Raw genomic sequence first — 27,663 nt, 5'->3', positions numbered from 1 at the left:
CAAGCATAGAGTGGGTGAGGGTTGCTTGAGCATTGCCGCAGCATCAGCTGGCAGAAGCTGGCACTGGGGGCTATTTCTGTCAAGTTAAACTGCAGAACCACTTGGAGAGTGCATAATGCAGGAGTGGGAGTGACCTAGAAGGGAAATAATGGGCACCTCCCTCTTAGGTTACCACTTTCGCTGGAGGGCACGAAAACCAGGACAGGGGCAGGGGTGGCTAGATAGAAGGGCACCCAACAGCAAGTGTCGGGGCTGGATAGTGGAGCTGGTTGGGTTGAATTAGACTTCAAGGACTACTGACATGTATGAGAGCTGAATGAGATGTGGAACAGACTGGATTAGTCTGCTGCACGTAATGGCAAGCACAGGAACAAGGATAAGGGACGGGCCTGGTGGGGGTTATTGTGGGTCGCTCCGACTAGGCTGCAGCTCCCACTGGTTTATGAGAGGGCCGAATGTGCGCTGGGCAGAATCAGGCTGGACTGCAACACCCATTGGTTCCAGTGGAAGACAGGGCTGGAAACAGAACCGACCCAGCAATTGCAACCACCAGCTGATTGGGGCGCTGGACTGTGCTGGCCCCGTGCTTGCAAGTACACACAAGAACTTGGTCTGGGTTCACTTCAGACAAAGTTTCTTTAGAGATCCCCCTAATCGAACTGCCGGACTCAGATCCCTAACCATGAAAAGAAAGAAGACAGAACAAATCAATCAACTGCGCCAGCCATATGTTGGCAGTGAAAAACAGGACAAAAGGAGACTCTAAGATGGATTGTGTCAATCAGAGGAATCCTCAACGACCTCATTGTGCTTGGAACAGCAATTCATAACTGTTGAACTATCAAAACCACTTGAGCAAGACCCTCGGAGCATGCCCCACATCAGGGACCTGGGATGGGTGGAAGACTGGGAGGGGCTTCTTCCTTTACCTCCTCCTTTGCCCCCAAATATAGGAAAACAAATGTGGAAATGACAATCTTACCCACTTTCCTGTAGCCCTTGAACCTTTGTGCCCTAACTAACTATGTAAAGATTGTAAGAAATAAAGTTAAAAAATGAAAAAATAAAATTACAAATCGCTTTAAAAAAACAAAACACAAAAAATTCACATGGAAAACATCACATGCTCATATAGATCAATTTAATCCTACCCCAGTGCATTTTTTAACATAAATACTTGTAGAATAAACAACTCTACAGTTCTTAGGAAATCACAAAGGGCTTTAAATAACCAAATCGATCTCAAGAAAAAATAACAAAGCTAGGGGATCACAATTCCTTATTTCAAAATATATTACATAGCCATGGTAAATTTACATATAGATCCATAAAACAGAATAGAGAGCCCAGAAATAAACCAGACACATAGTCTGCTGATAGTCAACAAGTGTGCCACATGAAGAAAGAATGGTGTTTGGAAAATTAACCCTCCACATGCTAATCAGTGTCACTGAATACCCCTCTTATGCCACACACACACACACACACACACACAATCTATTCAAAGCGAATTTAAGATGCAAACTCAAGACCTGAAACTTAAAAGGCCCTAGGATAAAATAGGGAGAATAATCTTCACAATTTTGGGTTGGCAGTGACTTACTAGATGTAATACCAAACATGACATTGAAAGAAAAATTGGACAAATCTGTCTGCATCAAACTAAAACCCCTCCGTATGGCAAATGAAGCTTTCAATAGAGTGGAAGGGCAATCAATGCAATGAGAGGAAATACTTGCAAACCATGCATGAGAAAAGAAACTGATTTGCAAATTAGGAACTCCTACACGTCAACAGAAAAGATAATAACCCAGTTTTAGAATGGATTAAAGACATAAAGGGACACTTCTCTAAAGTACACAAAAAGTCAAATTATATGAAAAGGTGTTCCATGTTACAAATCATCAGGAAAATAAATACAAATTAAAGCACAATGAGTTATCATTTTACAACTACTAGAATAGCTATTATCAAACAGACAAGTGTTAGTGAAGGTATAGGAAAACTAAAGCTTAATGGGAATGCAAAATATTTAATTATGGATAAAGTCATCAATATTCCTCAAAATACTAAAAGCAGAACATGTAGGAATTCCACTTCTACAAATATTCCCACTGGAAACAAAGTCAGTATCTTGAAAATATATGTGTTACATGTTTTCACTGCAGCCTATTCACAATGGCCGGAATGTGGAATGAGTTTCAATATACATGGATGTACAGACAGGTAAGTAAAATAAAGTTATCATACACATCTACAATGAAGAATGCATTTAACCTTAAAAGAACATGAAAATTTTGCAATTCTCAACAATATGAATGAACCTTGAGATCATTATACCAAGTAAAATAAACCAGTCTTGGAAAAACAAATATTATACAATTACACTTATATGAGAGCTCTAAAATAGCCAAATTCATAGAAACAGGAAGTTGAATGGCAAGGGTTTGGGGATGGGACACAATGAGGAAATTTATGCAAAATGAAAAAATTTTAGAGACATGCTATAAAGGCAACCCCTGTAGTTAACAGGGCTATAGTTTATTTTAAAATTCATTAAAAGGGTAGATTCTTAGCAGAATAAAGTATTTTTTCACTTGGGAAAGTGAAAAATCCTATATCACTTTAAGTCCAACATATTTTCAAATGAAAAGTTCAAAATTGTAAGAATAAGAGTAATAAGTGCTTTTGTACATATTATTTCTAATTTTTAAATACATGATATATAAGGTTTCTCTTTCATTCAACATGATCTCTCAAAACAACAATTTTCTTAAAAAATTATTAGAAGAATCCTACAGCAACAGCTTCCCACATGGGTGCCAGTTTGGGTCCCAGTTTGAGTTCCAATCCAACTCCCTGCCAATGCATCTGAGATAGCAGCAGAAGATGGTCCAGATGCTTGGGTCCCTGCACCCATGGTTGGCAGTGGTGATGACTTAAGAAATTTGGTTCCAACCATCCCTCTGGGAGACTCAGATTTAATTCCCAGCTCTTGACTTGAGTGTGCTATCTTTGATCTGAGTCAGCACTGAATATCAACTGTTTTGGTGAGTTAGCTAGTGGGTCATGAGTAAGAGAATTCTTTCTTTTTTGGTGTCTCTTTTTTTGTCTCTCTCAAATAAATAAAGTTTAAAATAACAAATGGCAGCCACTATATGTCTCCAGTAAACATTTGAGTGGATAGGTGAATATCTGTTTTGAAATGTGCAACTAGGACTCAACTGAGAAAAAAAGAGCTCTGCTATTTCCCAGAGTCAAAAAAAAAAAAAATTAAATCCTAAAAACTAAAACTTTGTCAAAATCAAATTAAGACATTTGAGTTTCAGTTTTGGTTTTGGCACTATCTTATTGCATTAATGTCAAATATCTTACTCCAATTGACCCTGGATTTGTTTCTCATTTTTTCTGGAAAAGAATGCTGTCTGACTACACAGAGGCATAAATGTTATCACAGGTAAGAAAATATTACTCTTCTACACATAAAAGAAATTCTGAATAGTGTCAGGGCTTAATAGCATTGATGAACTGTATAGCTTCTGGTAGTAAAGACCCAGTGCATGAGACTGGACCCACCTCTAACAAATCATCTGATCTATGTGATACCTGGATGACAAAAAAATACTTCATAACCTATAAAATCAAGAAGAAATTACCTATCTTTAGATATTAAGGAAGTTTATAGTGAAGAGAAAGAGAATTGATATAAATGACATCTTTTTAATTATATAACTTTAGCTCAGTTAATATAAGTTGTTGAATAAGAGCAAAAGATAGATAACTCCATAACTATACTGTGTTTCCACCTGTTTTCCAAATTAACTTCTACACTAATAGTTGGTTTTGAAATTAACATCAAATATTGGCAAATATCTATGTTACCTCATAATATGAATTAGTTTGTATTAAATTTTCTAAAATATTGATCAAATGCAACATCAAAAGTTACTTTTACCACTACAGTTGTGTAATGAGACTTGTACACTGATATGGACAGCTCATCTTGTCTAACAATTAATATTTCAAATTCTTTGGGTTGTAATCTCCTCTAATTTGGACATGAAAATAAATATGTTCCTTGAAAATTAATCTGTCAGGTTGAAACATCTGAAATTAACTTTTTATTGTTTCAAGAATTATAACATTATCAAACATGAAAGGCATCTAAATTGATATTAACTATGTGTTTAAAAGAACACTGGAGGAATTATCTAGCTTCAAAGATAAATCAAAGTAGTTTGATTTCTCCAAATAACAGAGCAATTGCAACTGATTTTGTTAATTTTCAGTTAAAATCTACTCCCAAATAAAAGGAGAACTCCCAATGAAATTGTTAAATATACCTTGACGATCAGGTACTAGACTATCTACCATTGTCTATACCTACAATGCCACGGTACACTGCATAGCAGAATTTTAGAGTTTTGACTATTGTTCCAGGACTATACTATTGTAATAATAGGAAGAAAAACAGTGTGTGTTGGGAGAGGGGTGCTGTGGGGCAGAATACAGAAGAGGGGAAATCTCTGTGCCTATGGAACTCTATCATGAAAAAAAAATAAACTCCCCATCGGTAGGCAGCAGCCTATGTTGTCTTGTACTTAGGCAAGCATTACACAGGTAGGAGAAAAGCAGCCAATAGCTGCCAAGCATTCTGGGCTGGTTAATGCCAAATTTGTGTTAACTATACTAGTGTGCCAGCACAGTCATCTATTTTGTTTTATTTTATTTTATTTTATTTTATGATATGATATGGGGGGTGGCATTTAGTGCCAAAGGTCTCCAGCCCAGCTCAGGCCAACCAGTGTGAGCACTATTTGGATCCAAGCAACTTATGTGCTCCCATGCTCGGGAACTATGGATTGACCAGGGAGAGGCAAGGGGATTTGAGGGAGGGAGAACTACTGAGGGAGTATGCTGCGGGTGAAGAACGACTTTTGAGGGACATCCATCAACAAGGCCACTGTACTTCTCTCTTTTTTTTTTTTTTGTCTTTTTTATTATTATATTTTTCCTTCATGTTTAAGGGGGGTATTAAGGGAGAAGGCCCACCCAATTTCCCACCCTCCCCAAGTCCCGGATGTAGGGTATGCTCTGTGGTTCTTGCTCAAATGGTTTTGATATTTCAACAATTATGAATTGCTGCCAATCTTGCCACTCCTAGCATTATGAGGTCTTTGAAGAATCCACTGATTGACATAAAGGAAGAGTTACTGTCATTGGGAATCTTTACGAATGCTTCACGACCTAGAAGCACAGTGGGTTCAACCTGGAGCTAACTAAACAGTGACTCAAAGAACCAAAACCCCAGACTTCCTGACCATGGAATGCACGTGTCAGAATTGGGCCTCCTCAGTGACTCAGATGGAGCAGTAGATGGCATACCAAAACACTCCTTGAGGATATGGCACTCCATTGGAACCTACAGAGGACATCTGGTACCAAAACAGAGGATGGAGGTTAGAAAAAATTAGTCATCTACCTCAGCTAGGTATTGACAGCAAATACCTGGGTGATTGGAGATTCTAAGGTGGACTGTGTTGGGCAGTGGGCCTTGGAAATGTTTCCTCATTCTTGGAATGGCAAGATCAATAGCCTTTCAGAACCATGGAAACCACCTGAGTGGAACCTTCAGGGCATGCTCCACATCAAGGACCCTGGGTTGATAAGAAACAGCCATTCCCCACCCCCAGGTATCAAGATGCTGGGAGGCTGGGTGCGGCTTTTCCTTTTATCCACCCTCCCCTTCCACCAGATACAGGAAGAAGAAAAAGAAAATTTGGAAACAATGATTTCACCCACTTTCTCTTAACCCTTGACCCTTCCCACCCTAACCAACTATGTAAACATCATAAAAAATAAAATGAAATAGTATTTTTCTACATTTAGAAATATTTTATTTTGTTTTATGATATAGTTCCATAGGCTCTGGGGTTGCCAGTGCCCTTCCCCAAGGTCCTCCCCCACATGGACTTCCCTTCTAGTTTTACAATGGATGTCCTTCACGAACAGTCACAAGTCCATTATGCTGTTATGGAAGTGTTTCCCAACAATGTAGGCATGAACATTGTCAGAGAGTCCATCATCTTACTGTTAGGATGTATTCAATTCTTTCACTGGGAGTCCATCTGTATGCACACAGACATATAGCACTTTGTCCCTTATATAAACATATCAGTCCCTGCTACACTTCCATTGTATATTCCCTAAAATATAGAACCAGTGAGCACAGTCCATAACAGGGTGAAAATACTAAATTTTCATTAACATGAAGTTAACAGACATACTACAAAAATAAAACTGCATCACAGAGTGGTGAAAACGGGAATCTAAAACTTTCTTACAGGATTATATACTAGTACATAACCCCTGCGGCACTGGAGGAATTAAAATTAAAAACTAGTCCTTCATTACTCACGACATGTAGCAAAGCAGTGTTGAAAGGGTCATTTACAATCTCAAGTGTTTACTAGCAGTCCAGCTCTTATGGATGATGAATTAATGAATCACAAGAACTTATTAGGAGAAATACAAAGAACTAGAAAAGGTGAAAAGATAAGATTTACAGCAAAAACAATTGGATTTGACACTACAAAACTGCAAATTGAAACAAGAAAGAGCCAGTCCATTAAAAGATGAGCAAAACAACCCCTAGCCATATTAACATTGAGATTTTTGATGGAAGTTATATTAGTGCAAACATGTGGTATCTGACCTTTGGGGATTGGCTCATTTCCCTTAGCATAATGGTCTCCAATTTGGCCCACTTGGCTGCAAACAATTGTATTTCATTCTATTTAATAGCTGAGTAGTATCCCTTGGGGTAGATGAACCACAGTTTTTTTATTCAGTCAAAATAGTATTTTATTTTAAAGAGGATTCTACATATCAGATGGGCATTTGGCACAGCAATTGTATCACATTTTAGGATGCCTGCATCCCATATCCAAATATCTGGTTTGAGTTTCAACTAGTCCATTTTCAATCCCTCTTCCTGTTAATGCACCCCCTGGGAGGCAGAAGATGACAGTTTAAGCAACTCTGTCTCTGCCACTCATTGGGAGATTTGATCAAGCTCTAGCTCTAGGTTCTGCATGGTTCTGCTCTGGTTTTTGTGGGCATTTGGGGAGTAAATCAGCAGATGAAGTCTCCCTCCCTCACTCCATGTCTCACATTATTCCTGTCCTTTCAACTGGAATAAATATGAATAAAGAATTAAAAAATCCTTAAAGTAATAATACCAGAAAAAAAATAAGCTTTTTTAAAAATCCTTGCTCTAAGCTCTAAGCATAAAAGATGATCCACTATTATAATAGTTCCTATTTTACAATTTTGAATAGATGAGAAAAGAAATCATAAGTCATAAAAATCTTACTATCTAAGGTAATGAAAATCCCAGAAACACTACAATTATAAAGGAAGTACAAGGAAAGAATTCAACAAATGTGAAATATTTTATATCATAATAACTAAGATTTCCATACCTTTTACCAATATAGGAAGCACAAAATAGGCGTGGCAATGGTGTGTCTTATTTTAAAGCAATTAAGTTAATTCACAAGACCTAAATCTTTAACCGGTGAAAGTTGTAGAGCATTTTCAGAAGTGCTATTTATAACACATATATTTACTTATTTGTATATTTGAAAGTATGCTCTTAAATCTTAGATTCACACATTGAACTTTCAAATCAATTGATGGAAGCTCAGATTTGAGCTCTCATGTATAACTTTAAAGACTTCCCATATTGTCTGCAGTACTATCATGAACGTTATTAATTTGGGCTGGTATTTTTTGCATTACAACATTAAAATAATTACCATTTTTCTATGATGCATAATCCAAACTGGTAGAAACAAATCCATGAGCAATATTTACATTGTTTTATATTTCTAGCATTAGAAGAGTCAATTTGGTTGAAAACTGTTGTCAATAAAATCTGATCTGAAGGGCAAGTGCCATGGTATAGCAGGCTAAGCCTCCTCTTATAATGACAGCATCCCATACACAGATAGGTCCAATTCAAGTCCTGACTGCTCCAATTCCAATTTAGCACCCTGAGAATGGCCTGGGAACACAGCAGGTTGACAAAGTGCTCGGGCTCCATACTCACATGGGAGACCTGGAAGAATCACCTCTCTCCTTGCTTCAGTTTGACTCAACCCAAGTCCTGGTTTGGTCTTAGTCCAGGCCCAACTGTTAACAACCATTTGGGAGAGCAAACCAGTTGATGAAGATCCCTCTCTGTTTCTTCCTACATATACATATATATAGGTTTGCCCTTCAAATAAATGAATTTTTAAAGGAAAAGACAGAAAACCTAAGGAATTTAAATTTTAGAATATCACACACGCAAAAAAAAATCAAGCCTAGGGATCTAAACCAAAATCACTATAATTTTGCTGTGAATCAAAGCCATACTATAATTTTATACCTCTCTAACCTGGTTCTGAACTTAACCCTTATTATTCTCTAAAGTTTTTGAGAGATGCATTTATTTAAAAGGTAGTAGCAGAAAAATGGAGACAAGGGCTTTGCTGGGCCAGGCTGAAGGCAGGAGCCCAAGTGTTCCCTCTGGGTATATTAATCACAAAATAATTTAGGTTTTCTCAAAGAAATCAATAGCACTAGAAGCTATAAACCCTCAGTGCAGTAGTTAAACTGTGTAATATAATAAATTCTATTAAATTCAGAGGAAATTTAAGCTTCTTTCAATCTTTCTTTAAAGCAGATAATATAGTCATGCATCTAGTTGAATTAAGCTGTCACTTCCTCCTTAGGCTATTTGCTTTCCTCTATCCATGGATAAAGGCATGCTAGTGTTAAGCAGAATTCTATAATACTGATGCATAGAAGTAAACAAAAACTAAAACAAAGTTTCCAAATATACCCTCAGCATTTGGTAAGTCTTCCCTTCTCATTATTCTGACTGGCTCTCAAATTTAGGTTAAATTGCTCCACTTGATTTTCAACTTGAATGTTCTTAGGAATTATTACACTTTTAAAAATGTAAGGTTCTTGAAAATATAACAAAGTCCAAATAACACAGAGTGTTCTTTGTGCAGGCTTTGTCCAAAATAAGCAACAGAGAACTACAGTATCTTTATTCACACAAAAAGACTATAAATCCTTTGCAGAAAGGAACACAGAAGTAGAAAGTCAGATCAGCAGGAAGTAATTACTAATTCATTTGTGCAAAACAGAAGGGAAATGACAGTATAGATAATAAGAATTATTTACATATAAATGTATATATCTATATCCCTGTATATGCATAAATAAATGCATACATACTTTTCTATGTGTGTATGCAACCCTGATTTTACTAGCAACAAAAATATCACAAAAGGTTTTATAATATGAAAAATATTAGTGGCATACTGCAATTTTCAATAAAATTTCATCAAACCATAGTTTCATAGAAATATATGAAACCAAAAAAGAAAAGAAAAGATTATTGGAAACTCCTAAAATTATTCCCAAACATGGATGCCAGTAAATAAAAGTATTAACATAGATGTTCGCCTATTGTCTGAGAGGGTTTTGTTTCTACTTATTTTTCAGGAGAGTTTATAAGTTGATAGCCATTCTACTTTCAGGAATAAAAGATTATTCATTCTATTCTCAATTGCCTTTGATTATTAAATTATATCTGAAAGATCAAATGGTCAATTGTTTTATTGTATATTAAACAACTAGATCTTTTTCAAATGTGAGATGTATACCAATTTTTTATAAAGAAAAAAGACATTTTAAACTTCACATCTGGATAAAGTTTCTCAGAAAAAGTGTATAAAATACACGACAAATATGTAACTGTCAGTCTTAAGTACTGGCCTAACTCAAATTCAAGTTAATTAATTTTTAATTATTTAAAGAGACTTAATCTCACTCTGAATCAATATACAATAAAATACTGATTTTTATCAAATATTATTAAAATTATAGCAATTAAAGAAAAAAGTGTGGTCTGGCTCCATAGCCTAATGGTTAAAATTTTCTCCTTGCAAGAGTGTAACATTATGGGAAAAATCATTCGGGGGCAGAAAATGGGGGGAGGAATCCCAGACTATACAGAATTGTATAATAAATTTCAAGAATCAAAATATATATACATAATAATTTTTAAAATTTCTCCTTGCATGCACCAGGATTCTATATGAGTACCAGTTTGTATCCTGGCTGTCCTACTTCCCATCCAACTCCCTGCTTGTGGCCTGGGAAAACAGCTGAGGATGGCCCAAAGCCTTGAGATCCTATACCTGCATGGGAGACTCAGAGGAAGCTCCTGGCTCCTGGCTTCAGATCAGCTCAGCTCTAGCCATTGCAGCCACTCGGAGAATGAACCAGTGGATGGAAGATCTTTCTTTTCATCACACCTTCTCTGTGTAAATCTGACATTCCACTAAAAAATAAATAAATCTTCTAAAAAGAAAAGAAAATGTATTCTTATTAAAAAAAAAAAAAAAAGATAAACTTCTTGACTACTTTTACGTTCCTAAAGGTGACTGCTTTCCAGTCATTTCATCACTCAACAGGACACATGCAATACTAAAATTAGTAGAAAAGTAAGCTCTTTTTAAACTTTCAGAGAAACATGTTTTAACTCATGGAACAGTCAAATGCACTAACAGAAGCCAAGAGTCACATATTACCTTTTCCTTAGGCCATTTGCTTTTCACCATTTCTACCTAGAATACTTGGAAATCATAGATCCCCAAAATGAAAGAGAACTGAAAGGAGATTTTCATGAGATTTCATAACTCAAGAGTGTTAATATTTTAATCTGGGTTGGAAAAAATAACACTTGAGCCAAAGGAATTTTGCCTGCTCTATATTAACTGTAATGAAAGCTTTAAAAATCCAGGGGTTTGAAGCATTGACTTCAAAAACAGAATCCGAATTAATTGAGTCCTACTTATTTGTCCTGATCTTTTTCTCTGTCTATGACAGAGCATGTGCACAAGCTACGATCGAAACAGTGTAAGATGCTTCTTAGGTTCAGCCACGGTTTCAGCCTCATTGTAACTCCCTAAACAGACAGCTGCTAATATAATTATTAAAGTAATAAAACTACTTCTTTTTTCTCCCTTCTTACTCAGAAAAACACTATCATAAGGGTAATTAATGTAAATGAATGAAAACTATACACCTATTAAAATTATATGAGTCAATCATATAGAAATGCTTTTTCTAAATTTTAATTGTATTTTTTAACATTCTTTTGCCTTTTTTTCAAACTATGCAGATACTTTTAAGAAAAATACAAATCTGGGTTTATAAAACATTTAAACCATCATAATCATTGCTTTATGGAATAATTTGAGACAAATAAACTGGAAGTTTTGATTATTTTCCAAGGTATTTTCTGAACCAAGGAAAATATGAGGAACTAGTATTTTTCCAAAGAAAGCTTATTGTAATGCCAAATGTTTCCACAGAACCATGGAAGTTAGGTAGTGGAATTCAATCTAAAACACTTGATCCATTTAAAATCTAAAGTTATTGAGCTAGTTAAATATCCTCACACTGGGAGACATCACTACCAGAGGGGACTCCAAGCTGTAGGCATGACTTGTTTGTCCCATACAAGACTGTATAACCACCTGCAAAAATATGGGGAAATACTGCTTAGATAGATTTTTTTTTAATGTTCAGGAATACTGAATTACATTGCTAAAAGTAGCAGTGGGTGTTAAGTAGGTGGAAAGAAGAGAATAATGGTGTTCAATCATGAGAACAGATGAAATTATAAGCTACTAAAAGTAATTTGGATGAAAGGTTTGGCCTCTTGTGCTCTAGACTGGGATGGTAATTTTAAATGAATATTGTATGAGTAGAAATTCCCTTTAAAAAGGGAATTATTTAAATATGAAGAGTTCCATGGGTTTTTTCAATGGGAAAATAGATGTCAGGTTCATCACTTCTTTGTCTTTATGAACATTTGGCAAAATAATGTATTACTAATAAATACTCTTTATCAGAGACTCCGGTAGTCTCTGGTAACCTGCTAGTCTCTTTGTTAGACAAACGCTGATATTAAAGTAATCCCTGTCATCAACCAAGATGATTGATGGCAGAGATTCACAATCCTTTCCTTTTTATAATAGCTGTTCATACTAAATATTTAAATAGACATCATCATTCTCACAATGCCATTCAAACATGAAATGATTTCTGATTTATAACTTCTGAAAATAATTTCTGAAAATACAACTATTGCTAAATAACTAACAAATACTCATTTCAATTATTACAATTATTCTTCAACCACAAAAAGATTAAAGTAAAAGTAGAATTATCAATCAGATAGTTATTGCAGGGTTCAAATTCTCATGTGCTATCTAAATAACAACATCTAGATATATTGGGCAATTTTTCATTAATTAATCTTATATAACAGGATCTTTTTTTTTAAAAAAAAAGATTTATTGGGCCCGGCGCGGTGGCGCAAGTGGTTAAAGGTCCTCGCCTAGCACGCCCGGGATCCCATATGGGCGCCGGTTCTAATCCCGGCAGCCCCGCTTCCCTTCCAGCTCCCTGCCTGTGGCCTGGGAAAGCAGTCGACGGCCCAAAGCTTTGGGAACCTGCACCCGCGTGGGAGACCCGCAAGAGGCTCCTGGCTTCGGATCGGCATAGTATCGGCCCGTTGCGCTCACTTGGGGAGTGAATCATCGGACGGAGGATCTTCCTCTCTGTCTCTCCTCTCTGTATATCCGCCTTTCCAATGAAAAAATAATAAAAATAAATCTTTAAAAAAAAAAAAAAAGATTTATTTCAGATATACAGAGAGGAAGATCTTCCACCCTCTGGTTCACTCCCCAACTGACTGCAACAGTCGGAGCTGAGCCAATCCTGGCTTCTGATCAGGCCTGCTCCAGCAGTAGTGGCCACTTGGCAAATGAACAAGCAGAGGAAAAAAATGTTTCCCTCTGTATCTTCTCTCTATAAATCTGCCTTTTCAAGAAAAATAAGAAAATATTTTAAAAATAGGTAACACTAAATAGATTAAGATAGTAAAATACCTTGTCAATTGCACTATTATCATTTTATTCTTAAGAAATTTTTTAAAAGGAAAGTGATTTTTGAGGAACCAGTGGAACCCTTTACTTCACGATTCAAAAAATACTGAACAGGTCTATGGTCAAAACTGTAATCAAAATAGTGAGGATCTGTGATAATGGTACTAGACAAAGAGTTTCTACTACATTGTACAGGAGACCCAGGTATACAAGAAAATAACTGTTCTATGAAGCATTTCAGCACTATTTCAAATAAGGTGACCCAAACTGATCTTTTTAAACAGTACATTTCTTTGAACTATTCTTTTCCAATCTTTTTTTAAGATTTATTTATTTATTTTATTGGAAAGTCAGATTTACAGAGAGGAGAAACAGAAAGATTTTCCATTCACTGGCTCACTTCCCAAGCGGCCACAATGGCCAGTGCTAAGCTTATCCAAAGCCAGGAACCAGGAGACTCTGCAGTGTCTCCCATGTAGGTGTAGGGTCCCAAGGCTTTGGGCTGTCTTCAACTGCTTTCCCAGTCCACAAGCAGGGAGACAGAAGGGAAGTGGAGTAGTCAGGATACAAACTGACCCCTATGGATTCCACTGCATGCAAGGCAAGACTTTAGCCACTAGGCTGTGGAGCCAGACCCTAAACTATTTTTTTTATTTTTTTTTTAAATGTGACCGCAGCACCCAACCAGCACACATGAGAACAAGGAAAGGAGGGGGCAGAGCCAGCAGGGGAATAAGGGAGGGTTCCTTGCTGGACAGCTACTCCTGCAGCAGAGCGTGGGCTGGGATGGGGACAGGCCAGACTAGGCACGGCTACAACACCTGTACGCCTCATGTGGACTAGATCAGGGAAAAGCCAGGCTGGGCTGATTATTCCTACTGGTACAAACAAAATTATAGTGGGTGAGGGTTGTTTGGGCTTAGCCACAGCATCAGCTGGCAGAAGCTGGCTCTGGGGGCTAGTTCTGTCAAGTCAAACCACAGAACTATCTGGAGAGTGCATAATCTGGGAGTGGGAGAGGCCTGGGAGGGAAATAGTGGGCTCATCCCTCTTGGGTTACCACTTCCACGGGAGGGCATAAAACTAGGACAGCGGCTGGGGTGGAATGGGGTGTGGGACAGACTGGATTACTGCTACACATACTGGCAAACCAGGGTAGGGGTGGGCCTGGTGGGGGTTATTGCGGGTCACTCCAACTAGGCTGCAGCTCCCACTGGTTAATGCGAGGGCCAAGTATATGCTGGGCAGAACCAGGCTGGACTGCAACACCCATTGTTTCCAGTGGAATTCAGGAGTGAAAACAGAACCAACCCAACAATTGCAACCACCAGCTTATCGGGGCAATGGACTGAACCGGGCCTGAACTTGCTAGCACATACAAGAATCTGGTTTGAGCACACCTCAGACAGTTTCTTTGGAGATCTCCCCAATCAAAAAACCAGACTCAGAACCCTAACCAAGAAAAGAGAGAAGACAGAACAGGTCAACCAACCATCTCAGCTATGATAGACTATATCATTCAGTGGATTCTTCAAGGACCTCATAGTGCTTGGAGTGGCAAGATGGGCAGAAATTCATAACTGTTGAAATATCAAAACCACTTGGGCAAGTACCTCAGAGCATGCCCTACATCCGGGACCTGGGGAGGGTGGGAAATTGGGTGGGCCTTCTCCCTTAATACCCCCTTTTAAACATGAAGGAAACAATATGGAAAAAATACTAGTCTTACCCACTTCCTGTAGCCCTTGAACCTTTTTACCCTAATTAACTATGTAAAGATTGTCAAAATATAAAAAATAAAAAAAATTTAAAAACTAATAGCAATTAAAGTTGGAAATTAAATACAAAAAAACTTAGTGAAATGCTTATCAGACCAACTAAATAGTTAAAACTGATATACAATCCTCCTGGGAAGGAATTTCAGTAGTATTAATAAAGAATCTCAAAAAAGTAGCTTTGCAGGGCCCAGTGCAGTAGACTAGCAGCTAAAGTCCTACCTTGAGCACGCTGGGATCACATAGGGATGTCGGTTCATGTCCTAGCAGCCCCACTTCCCATCCAGCTCCCTGTTTGTGGCCTGGGAAGGCAGACAACGATGGCCCCAAACGTTGGGACCCTGCATCCATGTGGGAGACCTGCAAGAAGCTCCTGGATTCTGGTTTTTGGCTTCAAGTTGGCTCAGCTCTGGCCATTTGCGGCTGCTTGGGGAGAGAATCATTGGCTAGAAGATCTTCCTCTCTGTCTTTCCTCCTTTCTGTATGTCTGCTTTTCCAACAAAACTGAATACATCTTTAAGAAATTAAAAAAAAAAGTAACATTGCAACTTCTTGAAGATGAAGTTGGTCCCAGAGTAAATCAGAGAAGTTAAAAGATGAAATTAGAGAACTGGGTGGTGCCAGATAGGAGGAAGCATTCACACAGGGATGTTAGTATGTTGAAAGGATATGATGCCTAACAGGTTACCCATAGCCCATTTCAAAAGGAATTCCATGTGATCTAAAACAGAACCCGTTTTCAAGAAACCTAAGGGTCAGTGTTCTCGGGCCATGGGGTTAAGCTGTTGCTCGTGCTGCTGCTGTTACATATCCTAGTGCCAGTGAAAATGCCACTACTCTGCTTCTGATCTAGCGTTCCGCTAATGAGCCTGAAGAGTGCTTGGGCTCCGCTCACTTTGTCCAGTCCTGGTTATTCACTCCTCACTAGGGGAAGAAATCAGCAAATAAAAGATGGCTGTCTTGTTCACTGGCTCCGTTCCTTTTTCCCTCCCTCTCTCTGTTGCTCTGCTTTTCAAATAGTCTCAGACTAATCAAGAAAACAAGTTATACCTGTATGTATTTATATGTATGTAAAACAGCTTACATATTTCCATGTACATAATATTGCAAAATGCTATGGAATAATATTAAATAGGTCATTTTTAACCGTTATGATTTACCAAAAAAAAAGCTTTCTGTATTTTGCAGTAAAACTCAATCTTTCATCATTTGCACAGCTAAAATAGTGGTTTAAATATTATTTTTCTACATTCTTAATTAATTTCCTTAAAATCTGTTCAATTTACTTTAATGGCAAATTTGTAAAATGTTAGCAAATCTAACAAATCTATTTAAAATTATGGTTTTCATTAACATGGTAATGATTGTCTATATGTGTATAGTTCAAATTCCTTAAGTTTAATGTACATAGGAATTTCATGGAGAACTCTTTAAAATCCCAATTTCTTGGTATTATCTGAAATTCTGTGCCTGTAATCTTGAGAAAGTTTGGGGATTTTTACTTTTTATTCATTTTCTTAATGATTCTGATGTGGATGGTCCTAAGATGTAATGGTTTTGATAACCTATTTATATAGGAAAAGAAGTACTGGATTTTTGTATTGATTAGAAGTACTCTGTCAATTATCTATTATCAGATTTGTGACATTTATATTATAAGGATACATTTATAAATCACAAATTACATGATATGTACCATAAATTATACAATTAATTATATGTTTTGTTGATCTCTATATGTTGAGGGATTATTGCTTTTTTCCATTTCTTAATTGTATTCTTGTTTCTCAGTATTTCAGAGGCGTTTGGATGGGCTTATTCCCAAAAAATTTAAATAACAATAGAAATTTACTCATGAAACAGTATGAAGCTAAGAATGTGCTTTGTAAGTGTGCTTTCCTTCCACCTGGTAGCTGTTAGATAGTTAACTACTTTTTAAAGTACTTGCTTTCTTAAATTTGATTAGGTTGTCATCTTGGATGTCAAAGCCTCATTACTCAAAAGGAAACAAAAAAATCCAGTAGAAATAAATAAACTTCTCTAAATACTTTTTTTTTCAGAATAATGAGAATAAGCAGTTAAAATAAGTGTTGGAGGCACTCTGGAATCTAATACATTTAATATGCAATCAGAAATCTCTGCCTTGGAAACCTGGTTATTAGATCATTAATCTAATTTCAAAGATGAACAGCAAGTCTTGCTAATGCTGGAACAAACACCTTGTCATTAACTCAACTAAATAAAGTATGCTTAAAATACATCCTCATTCAATCCAATTGAATCTACAGATTAGTCTGTTCCTATCCTTTGAAAACATTGCTGGAGTTCTGAACTAATTGGATTTCAAGCTAAACTTAGTATCTAAGGTTAGTGTAGGAACCACCACACAAATTACTCTTGAGGACTGTTATATCATTCTTAACACTGCATAAGGGTTCTAACTGAAAAACATTGTATAAAAGTTATCTTATACAGGAAAAGACAGTTTATGTTCATGTTTTAGAAGACAAAGCATTTTGAAGATTGCAGTCCCACCCCAAATTGGTCCCTAAACAAAGTCCCTGCAAGTCTTCCATAATAATCAATATGCCTATTCTAGAATTTATGTGGAAATGCAAAGGACCTGAAGACAAAGCCAAAGAATTTTCATTAACTGATATATTTGCTATAAATCTTTAGTCATCAACACAATATAACTTTAGGAAAAGGGTAGGCATACAAATCAACAGAACAGAATTGGAAACCAACGAAAAAATGCACAGAATTTGTAATTTCTTCATACATAGTAATAGAGATTCTGAGAGGAAGGTGTTAATTAATTGGATTTGATATTTATAATGCATATCTGTAACAAATTACAGAGCTATGCCACATATAAGTATATTCTATGACAATTTTTTAAATTAAAATGAATATAAATTTAAATAAAAACTATGATCAGAGTCAAATGACTTTTACCAAAGCTGCCAAGAAAATTCAATGGCAAAGAAATCACATGGAGACAATTTACATCTATAAGACAAAATTAACTCAGATCCTCACCCCGCATCATACACAAAAATTAAGTGGATAATAATGAACTATAACATCTGAAACTGTGAAACTAGAGTAAGTATGTAGGAGAAAGTCTTTGATCTTGGTCTAAGCAGAGCTCTTAGATGCTATACCACAAGATGCTCCTTGTGAGAAAAAATATATAAATTTTACCTTATCAAAATTTGAACTTCTGTTTCAAATGTCATTATGAAGAAAGAAAAAAATAGGGGTCAGAAATAAAGAAAATATTGAAAAATTATATTTCTGGGAGGGAAGAGGGATCTAAAACAAACACAAACCAATAAAAACACAAATTATCAATTTGAAAAACAGGTAAAACATTAGAAAGACATTTTATAACTAAGAAACACAAATAACCAATAGTAGCATTAAAATATATTTAATATCATTAGTCCTTAAGAAAGCACAAACCAAATTTTAATAGTGTATTATTTCATGCTTATTAGAATAACAAGACTGTGCCTAAGAGAAATATAAACATATTCATTTAGAGACTTAGCAATGAAAATTTATAACATTTATAATAACTAAAACTAAGGAATTATCTGAATGATTATAAGTTATTAGTAAACAAAGTGTCATACACACAATATGATATTTTCAGTAATAAAAGCAGCAAACTTCTAATACATGCTACAAATGGATGCATTTCAAAAATACTTCATTTAAGTGAAGCGAGATGAAAAAGACACTCTAGTATATAATTTCATTTATATGAAGTATCCGGAGCAGACAAATTTATAGAGACAAAAAGCAGATCATCAGAAAGTAGATCAGTCATTGCCTAGGGCCAGGTGTAGCTGTTAATTGAAAAATGGGCTGGAGAAACTTTAAAGGGTAATGAAATGTTTTAAAACAAAATTGTACTGATGATTGCATAACCCTATAAATTTACTGAAAAATATTGAGTTGTACATTTACAATGCGAGAATTTTATAAAATGTACATTATCTCAATAAAACCTTTTGAATTTAATGCAATGATTCATCAGTTACTGGACAATGGTAGTCATGACCACAAGAATGAGTTGGAGTTGCTATATGTGCTCAGGCATACGAACCATGCAGCCATTAGAGGGCATTCCACTTAGAGATAGTGTTGGTGTCCTCTTCAGGGATTTTAATATTAGACATAATGATAATTGAATGATAAGTCTATAGCAATTTGGCATAAATAGGATAAAGAGCTCTAAACCTATTGAAATTTGATTGTAAAATAAAAAAATTATGCATGATACCTTTCATGCCTCATATGGGTTGAATCATCCAAAGAGAAATATTAAAGCCTGAATGTTCAATATCTGTGATTGTGGCCTTATTTAGAAATAGGGTCGTTCCAGTTGCAATAAGGTTAAAAGACTTTTAAGTAGGACCCTAATCAAATATGACTGGTGCTGTCCTTACAGAAATAGACTAAGCAAGGACAACCATATGAAATCAGAGACAGATTTTGGTGTTAATACTATCATGAATTATGGAACAGCTGGGGCTACAAAAACTGGAAAAGTCCAGGAGTGGGGCCAGAGGTTTCGGGAGAAGCATGTTCCCACCAACATGAATTTCGGGCTTCTAACACTCAGAAACATGTGACAATAAATTATTATTTTAAGCCACCAGAGTTTTGTATCTTGTTAACCCAGGCTTGGGAAACCAATAACACCATGCCATTTCCAGCATGTATAGAAGGAAACAAATATCCCATTTTCAATAATTATTGAGAAATCAGTTGATTTTTAATGATGAGTTTAATAAAGCTCTCTCCAATGTTTTCAGAACAAGTAAAGGTTTTATAATGATTCCAGATAAATACCGATGCCTGAAAATCCAAGTGTTTAAGACAGGATCATCTGCAACGCTAACAAGGCTTTTGAGGATAAGAGAACTACTTTCACATATTCAATAAATCAAATTAAGTGACTTTTCCTGTATATTTTCATTTTCTCTCTCTTTTGAGGTAACACATGACATAGGAAGGAATGAATATATACTTCCAAGTCAAAGAAATTAATAAAATTTGAAGTTTTCCCATGGTCCAAATCATTTAAAGATACTTTCCACTATGAACAATTTATGATTTCTATAACACAAGCCCCAATTAAATCATTTGATATATTATTTTTAAGATTTATTTATTTTTATTGGAAGTCAGATTTACAGGGAGAAGATGTAACAATGAGAAAGATCTTCTGTCCACTGATTCATTCCCCAAGTGACCGCAATGGCCAGAACTGAGCTTATCCAAAGCAAGGAGCCTCCTCAAGTTTTCCCATGCAGGTGAAGGGTCCCAAGGCCTTGAGCCATCCTTGATTACTTTCCCAGGCCACAAGCAGGGAGCTGGATGGGAAGGGGAGCAGCCAGGACACCCATATGGGATCCTGGCCTATGCAAGTTCAAGGACTTTAGCCACTAGGCTACCATGCTGGGCTCAACTGGATGTATTAATAATTCTGGGTCTGTTTCAATACTGAATGTGAAAAACTTCCATTGAACCCAAAATTTTCAGTCCTTTGAAATGAAAAACACTGCCGGTCCTCAGCAACCACTTGAACTGCTGACTACCCACTTGCCTCTACTTTTCTTTGTTTTTTTTCCGTAGAAGTACTCAAAGGAGAAATAATATTGCATAAAAATTATCTTTAGCCATAGAGATCTCTGGAATAGAGCCTTAGCCAAGTAGTCCACTTGTCTTTAGCAAGGAAGCATAAGGAATACAATGGGGAAAAGGAGAGACTTCTCAACAACTGGTGCTGAAACAGCTGAACATCCACATTAAAAGGAAAATGAAGATAAACACAGATGTTAAATCCTTAACAACAATCAGCATAGAGTTTGACAATGGCGTTTTAGATATAATACCAAAAAACACAATCAATGAAAGAAAGCATTGATAAACTAGATTTCATCACAACTTAAATTTCTCTTCTCTGTAAAAGACATTAAAGAATGAAAAGGAAAAGCCACAGATTGGGAAAAAGCATTTTCAAAAGTTATCTTACAGACTAACTACTCAATATATAAAAAGAATTCTCAATACTCAATACTTACAAATTGAAAGTAAGAAAACATGTAACACAACTGAAAAATGGGCCACTTGATACTTTATCAAAAAGTAAACATGGCAAATAAGCACAAGAGAAGATATACCACATATATGTAATTAGAGAAATCCAAGTTAAAAAATATGTATATGGGCCCGGCACAATTGCACAGTGGTTAAGGTCCTCGCCTTGCACGCCCAGGATCCCATATGGGCACCGGTTCTAATCCTGGCGGCCCTGCTTCCCATCCAGCTCCCTGCCTGTGGCCCGGGAAAGCAGCCCAAAGCTTTGGGACTCTGCACCCGCGCGGGCTGTTGCGCTCACTTGGGGAGTGAATCATCAGACGGAAGATCTTCCTCTCTGTCTCTCCTCTCTGTATATCCGCCTTTCAAATTAAAACAAAAAAGTACCTCTTTAAAAAAAATACGTATATGATTCCACAAAAGATACAACATATACAAATTATTTTTAGTAAAAATAATGTACCCTAAAAAGAATCTGAGATAATTGTTTGTGCAAAGAGAATATATTAAAATTTCAATTTACATTTATCTAAAAATGAAACATGAGAACTTAACATTTACTATTAGAGATTTATAGTAAAACCTCACAAAAGACCCATTATTCAATTGTCATCAATACTGTGAAATATGAGAAGTTGAAGTTTCTCTACACAGAATTGGAAGTTATATTCACATATCTCCACTCACTTCAGAACCTAGAAATGCACTATAGACCATGCATACCCACTATAGACTTTGAAGGTAACTGTCAACATTAAAAGGAAATTAGGCATTGGAAGCGTGATCATATTTTGACTACACTCTCTGACTGCTTGGTTCTAAAACTAAGTCTAGATATTTCCTAATTATCATGGCTATTCTACTTATTAATCTAACCTCCATGATTTCGTCGTAAACTTAATAAGTTCACCTTTGGTTTTTGCCTCCCACTCCCAAATGTACCATCATATATGTTTAAATTCTATTTCTTTAGTCACTCACCATTCTTAACCAATAATACAAGTCATGAAAAGGCTAATTTGTCACATTTTGCTCCATATGTACATACCACCATGTGTAGTGAGTATGTTTTCTTTAGGTTCTGATTGCAATTTAAAGTATAATTAAACAAAATAGGAAAGTAGTTTACTTAGCTAATTCATGTGCTCTTTTTTGTTACTTTGACATTTCAATCACATTTTCATTTCCCTAATTCAATAATAAGGTTTTTCATATTTTTTACACAAATAAGATGAAGCAATAAATTGGGTCATTTTGAAACCTGAAATTAGCATTTTTAGAAAGGTACTAAATGCCATAATTTATCCTATACCTTCAATTATCCTTAAGGCTTTTACCATAATCCCATAACTCCTACTAAGTTTTATAAATAAAACCAACTTAAAGTAAGTTCTTTTAAGAGTATCAACAATCTTACAAGAGATTCAAAGTTATCCAGGAATAAATGGCATGTGACAGAAATATTTGTTATACAGACATTCTCCTGGAAGCTTCTTTCATGTCCTGGTAATTTCAAAATTGTTAGATACCCCTAAAGCAAACCAAATACTAAATCTCAGAAAAAACTGTGAACTCTTAAGACAATTTTCTAAACATGACTTCATACTTTTAAAAGATTGATTCTATCCTTATTAGCATGATAGCACAATAGTTAGTTTTATGCATTCTTCAAAAATGCCAATCTCGAAGAGTATGTAACAATGATTGATTATTCTTAAATTACCATCTGAAAACTAGCTCTATCGCTACATCCTCAGCACCAAGAGCATGTTTGGCCAATAGTGGGCATTTCATTAGTAAGTTACACTCTAGATTTACATATCCCATAGTTTCAGGAATAAACTACTAAATCTTGACTGTTTTATGCGTCAAATAAAGTGACTTTAACCAACAGAGACCAGAACCTACCAAATGCAACAGTGGTTTGTCCAGTTAAGGAAAAATTAGTTTCAGTGCTTCTTAAAAAGGACTCAGAAAAAAGGCAAACATGTCACGGCCTCCTCCATTCATACTCTTGAGATGTATCTAGTATACACAATATGGAGATATGATAATCTTTTCTTCAATTTCACTTGTATTAAAATTAGCACATTCAAGGACTGGGCATATTTTCCACTTAAAAAAAAATTTTTTCTCCTTATCTACCTCTAACTGCTTCTATTCCGCTTCTAATATCAGCATTTAAAGCCTTTCCAACTGACTTTGTAACTATACTGCCAAGTTCCCACAGTTATAACTAAAAAACTACACTCCCACTTTACAGTCTTCCCTGGTGTTCCACTTTCCACTCTGTTGATAATATCAACCAATCATCTTTCACGAAAAGTTGAAATCTACAGTTAATGTCTGTACTTCTACTGATTGTGAAAACAGCGACCACATTTTTTTGAACACTCACTAACTGCCAAGTACATCACATATGTAACTTACTCGTCATCACAAACCTAAGAGATACATGCCATTCCCCTGTCATTTTTCAACTGAATACACGTGGTAAATTGCAGTGTCCAGTCTTACTAACCTATGTTCCTAATTATTATGCTATATTGCTTCTCTTGTGTGAGCATTTCAAAAAGTTTATGGAAAATGGAATTGAAAAATAAGTTTGTTTTGGTGCAAAAGTTTAAAATCCATGCATAATAGTTTCACAATATACATTTCCATGAGCTTTTTGAAGAACTTTGTAATTTTTTGCGAAGTCATCAGCTTACTTTTCTCAAACAAGGCCCCCAGTGCTATTTCTTTTGGTCTTCCAAGTATAAAAACTCCAGTCCAGGAAATGATTGTGTTAAGCCTGCTTAGGAACATGATGTACAAAAATACTGGATACTTTTTTTTTTTGATTTGTGAACTAGTTTTAGAAGACCTACATTCTACTTCTAGCTTCATCATTATGTGACCTTAGATATGTTATTTAGATTTCCTGGGCCTCAATTTCTCTTTAGAATAAAGATAATAAAATATGCCTTATCTAATGTGCTTGTTTTGAGAGCTAAAAATAAAATTCAAAGAAGCAAATGAAGATGCTGAAAACATCATTGAAGCATAAAATTGGACCAATAATTCAATATCCTCTCTGGACTCCCACCTTAATTTTCTTTCTAACAAGATCCTCTTCTATGATTAAACTACATAATTATTCTGTGCTCTCCATTATGCCCCATGAAATGTAAACTTCGCTCTGATATTTTAAAATTTCCATCAGATTTACTGTAGGCCTTATTTTCTAGCCAAATTTTGTTTTCTTTGCATTTTTGAAGACCTAACCTGTCCTTTTAGCTTCATAATGTCATCCTCTTCTAAATTCCTCCAGTTAATCCTCATTTGGTCCTAAACCCTTAAACTGTTCCCCATTAGTGACATCCATAAGCCTCATCAAACTGGATTCAGCCGGCTTTTCTAGGACAAATTCCAACCCCCACATCTATATCCAGCCCTCTCTACAACTTGATATCACAATTCCTTTGTAGAGTTTCTCACCCTGGGAACTGTCGTTCCCAGGTGTGCTTTTGCACTATTTATTCTCTGTAGCAACTAAATCTGAATTTATCTATTTAAGTTTGGGAAGATGGGCAAATTTTTTACTCTTCTTTTTGTTTAATTCCACTTTGATCACACACACACACACACACTCACACACAGTGTCTACTTGTAATCTGGAAAGCAACCCGCACTCTCTGACACTGCACCTGCCCTTTATTTAGGCTCCATTCTTGGTGGGGACTTCGACATTCTTCACACTTCCCCACTCCCTCCCTGCCTAAAAGCAGCGTCCTACGGAGAACTGGGCATGCTCAGTAGCCACAGCTGATTCCGGGATGCAAAAAGGAATCTTTTTGCAGCATTTGAGTCTGACAGAAGAGACAAGGCCCTGAAAACGCAGAGGCCCAGAATGTGCCTATGAATTCTAAGGTATCCTTTCATTTTGAAGTGTGTTAAAAGCGAAGGAATAAACCAGGAAATTGACAGTTCACCACCTCTCTACAGTCTGCCAGGTGAGTCAACGTTCTGAGTAAGAGACTGAGAAACAGCTCCGCTGTATGCTTTGGTGCAAGGAGGGGATTTCTGCTGCTCTGAGCTGTGGCAGTGCTGATGGATGGCTGGAAGCTAGCGTTTGGCATCTGTACTGCGTCAAGAAAATACTGTGGGATTTTTTTCCCCCTTTTCCTTGAACACAGCAACATCACCTGCTCCAGACTGGAAGAAAAAAAAATGTTGCCTGAAAATCTACGAAGTCAGCCAGACAGAAAGATTGTGGAGAGGATAGGCAAATCAATTGCTTATCCAAAAATTAAATCTAAGAAGGCGGCTTAAGGACCCAGAGATAAACAGATGGGCTATTTCCCAATGACAGTTTACTGACCTTTCAGATACTCAATCTGAATTATGTGTCTGTTCCCCCAAAACGCATTCCTTCTTTGTAGTTGAACACATTCCTCATTGAGAAGGAGAGAAACGGACAAAACACACACACACACACACACACACACACACACACACACACACACACACACACACACGAGCCTTCTGATCTTTCCAACTGGTTTCTGCAGAGATTAAATCACTAGAGCTGCTGCAGCGGCGGCGACAGATTCCCTCACCTCACTGCCTGGAGATGAGGCATGGGCGGGATATTTTTCAGGGATTAAATGTATTAAAACCGGGGCTTCTTAGCAGGGGCCTGAGCCACCCCGACACAGCCTGAGAAACAGAAAAACAGGCAGGGAGAGCCACACACACAGAAGTGCCCCTGCCGCTAAAAGCTAGCTATTTCTTCAAACAGTCGCAAACATGAGACATTTCTACAGCGTAGTGCATCCATATTGAGAAGGGGGGAAAAATCATGTGCTTTGCTTTATGAATTTCAGTCTCCCGGGATGGGAGGAGACCCCCTGTCCGTATGTCCTGGGAGCTATCCACTACCCCGAAAGTACACACGCTGCACCTAGCTAGATCACTTGCCTGACAGGTTTTGCAGCAAAGCGGTTAATTTACGTGACAGCAGGTTGTCTCTTACCGTAGGCAGCAGCGGCTCCATTTGGGCTCCCTGGTCTTTAATCTCCATGTTTTGTAACGCCTCTGGAATAAGCACCTTGCTCTGCAGTGTCTTCAGTGCCTTACACTCAGCCCAGCACTCGCTCTGCTTAGTATTCGGATCAGGTAGCTCTGAAGCAGGAGGCAATTGCACACTCCAACTCACCAGAGTCACATGGCTTCTACTCACTCGGGCTGCTGGCCAGGTTTTGCACTGAATGCCTTGGGTAGCTGGGCCGGTGAGAGAGATCCCTGGAGCTCTGTATCACTGCCCACACCTGGCTGCTGATGCAAAATACACTCTGCACTGCTGCAAAATAATGGGCATTCTGGAATTTCTCCTAAGATGCTAACTTCTTACATGGATGAATATGAGCTGGTCTCTAACCCTCAAAGCCTGATTTTGACACTTTGAGGCAACTCACTTCCTTCCCAGGACCCCACAAAGACATAATTCAGGATGATATTAATAAGGGTCACCAGATATTCTTCTGTAACTACTTGGGGTTTTTAAAAGATAAGACAATCTCAAAATTGGTAAGTCCTAGTGAGAGTGAACTATTCACTAGTTAAAAAAAAAAAAAGCAATCATTTAAGTCATCGCAGACATATTAGATACTAGAATACTAAAAATGTGAAGACATTACATGTCATATATTTTTAAACAAAATTTTTTATAGTTAACCAACAAAAATGATAAAAAAAAATATTGTTAAGAGTAGCAATATTCACCATACAAATGCACCCTGAAAAGGTAGTGAGCCTGATCCCTTCCCCCCCCAAAAAGACACAAAACAACAACAACAATAACAACAACAAAAACATATGCTGCTTTGTTTTAAAAGTTTCAGCAAGAGGTAAAGGGGACTATCTGAATGATCCTTGTAACAAAGGGGATAAACAAGCTCTTTTCTAGAGAAAAGTAGTTGATTAGGGTCATTTAGAGACCACACATATTTCCCAAAACTACTTATGCATCTAGAGTCTTGTAAGTAATTAAACCCATATATCGCTGTCCCAAACATAGCAGTTGTGGGCACTGGAGAGTGAAGCAGTAGATGAAGATCTCACCACCTGTCTATCTCTGAATGTCTCTCCATTTCTATCAGCCTTTCGAATAAAATGAAAATAAATTTTTAAATGAAGAAAAAAAAAAGCCTAAATTTTTTAAAGAATAACTGAGGACACATCTGTGGGAAGACAGCAATTTGGAGGACAGAAGATTTCACTGGTGTATAACCGTAACCAACTGTGATCTTGTGAGGAAGCACTGAGAATTCGGGGTAAAGGCCCTAAAGCAGCTGGAATACAAAAGCATCAGTGCAGGGACTCCCTAATCCTCAAGTTTGGATACTAGATCAGAGAGAAGTGCTTCTTCCCTTTTATGCTATTTAATCATTAGTAGCCTATTAAAACATGGTGTTTACTGATCGACGCCCCCCTTGCATGCTAGCTCGTAAACCACATCCTCTTTTGGACTCTCCTTCCTTATGTCTATGTGACTCTCAGTTTTTGAAAGTCTTTTGCTGTTAACATGCTTTGGCTATTGACAGTCAGTTAGTAGTCCATGTGTATGATTATTGTCTTCATTCATCAAGTCCTTGCTATTGGACAGTGAATACACATTCATATAATAAATATAACTCCCCAGAAGAAAATAAGTATAAAATAAGTCCCAGAAGAAAACCACTACTAGATAGGAAAAATTTAACTAA

General features: G+C 36.7%; 1 protein-coding gene across 7 annotated transcripts in view; it reads right to left on the bottom strand.

Moving 5' to 3' along the window:
- The window catches only part of SLC4A10 (solute carrier family 4 member 10), a 247,691-nt gene extending 221,584 nt beyond the window's left edge, over positions 1-26,107 (bottom strand). For all 7 annotated transcript variants that reach the window (XM_040971641.1, XM_040971645.1, XM_040971642.1 and 4 more), the window contains exon 1: positions 25,932-26,107. In XM_040971641.1, the coding sequence (XP_040827575.1) occupies positions 25,932-25,979 (48 nt within the window). In that variant the 5' untranslated portion in view covers positions 25,980-26,107. The remainder of the gene's footprint in view (positions 1-25,931) is intronic.
- Between the last annotated feature and the right edge of the window lie 1,556 nt (positions 26,108-27,663).

This window comes from Ochotona curzoniae, unplaced genomic scaffold (assembly GCF_017591425.1).
Source record: "Ochotona curzoniae isolate NIBS_2020 unplaced genomic scaffold, NIBS_Ocur_1.0 contig_2210, whole genome shotgun sequence".
NCBI lineage: Eukaryota > Metazoa > Chordata > Mammalia > Lagomorpha > Ochotonidae > Ochotona > Ochotona curzoniae.
The sequence above is the reverse complement of the archived record's forward strand: the minus strand, read 5'-3'. Positions and strand labels throughout refer to the sequence as shown.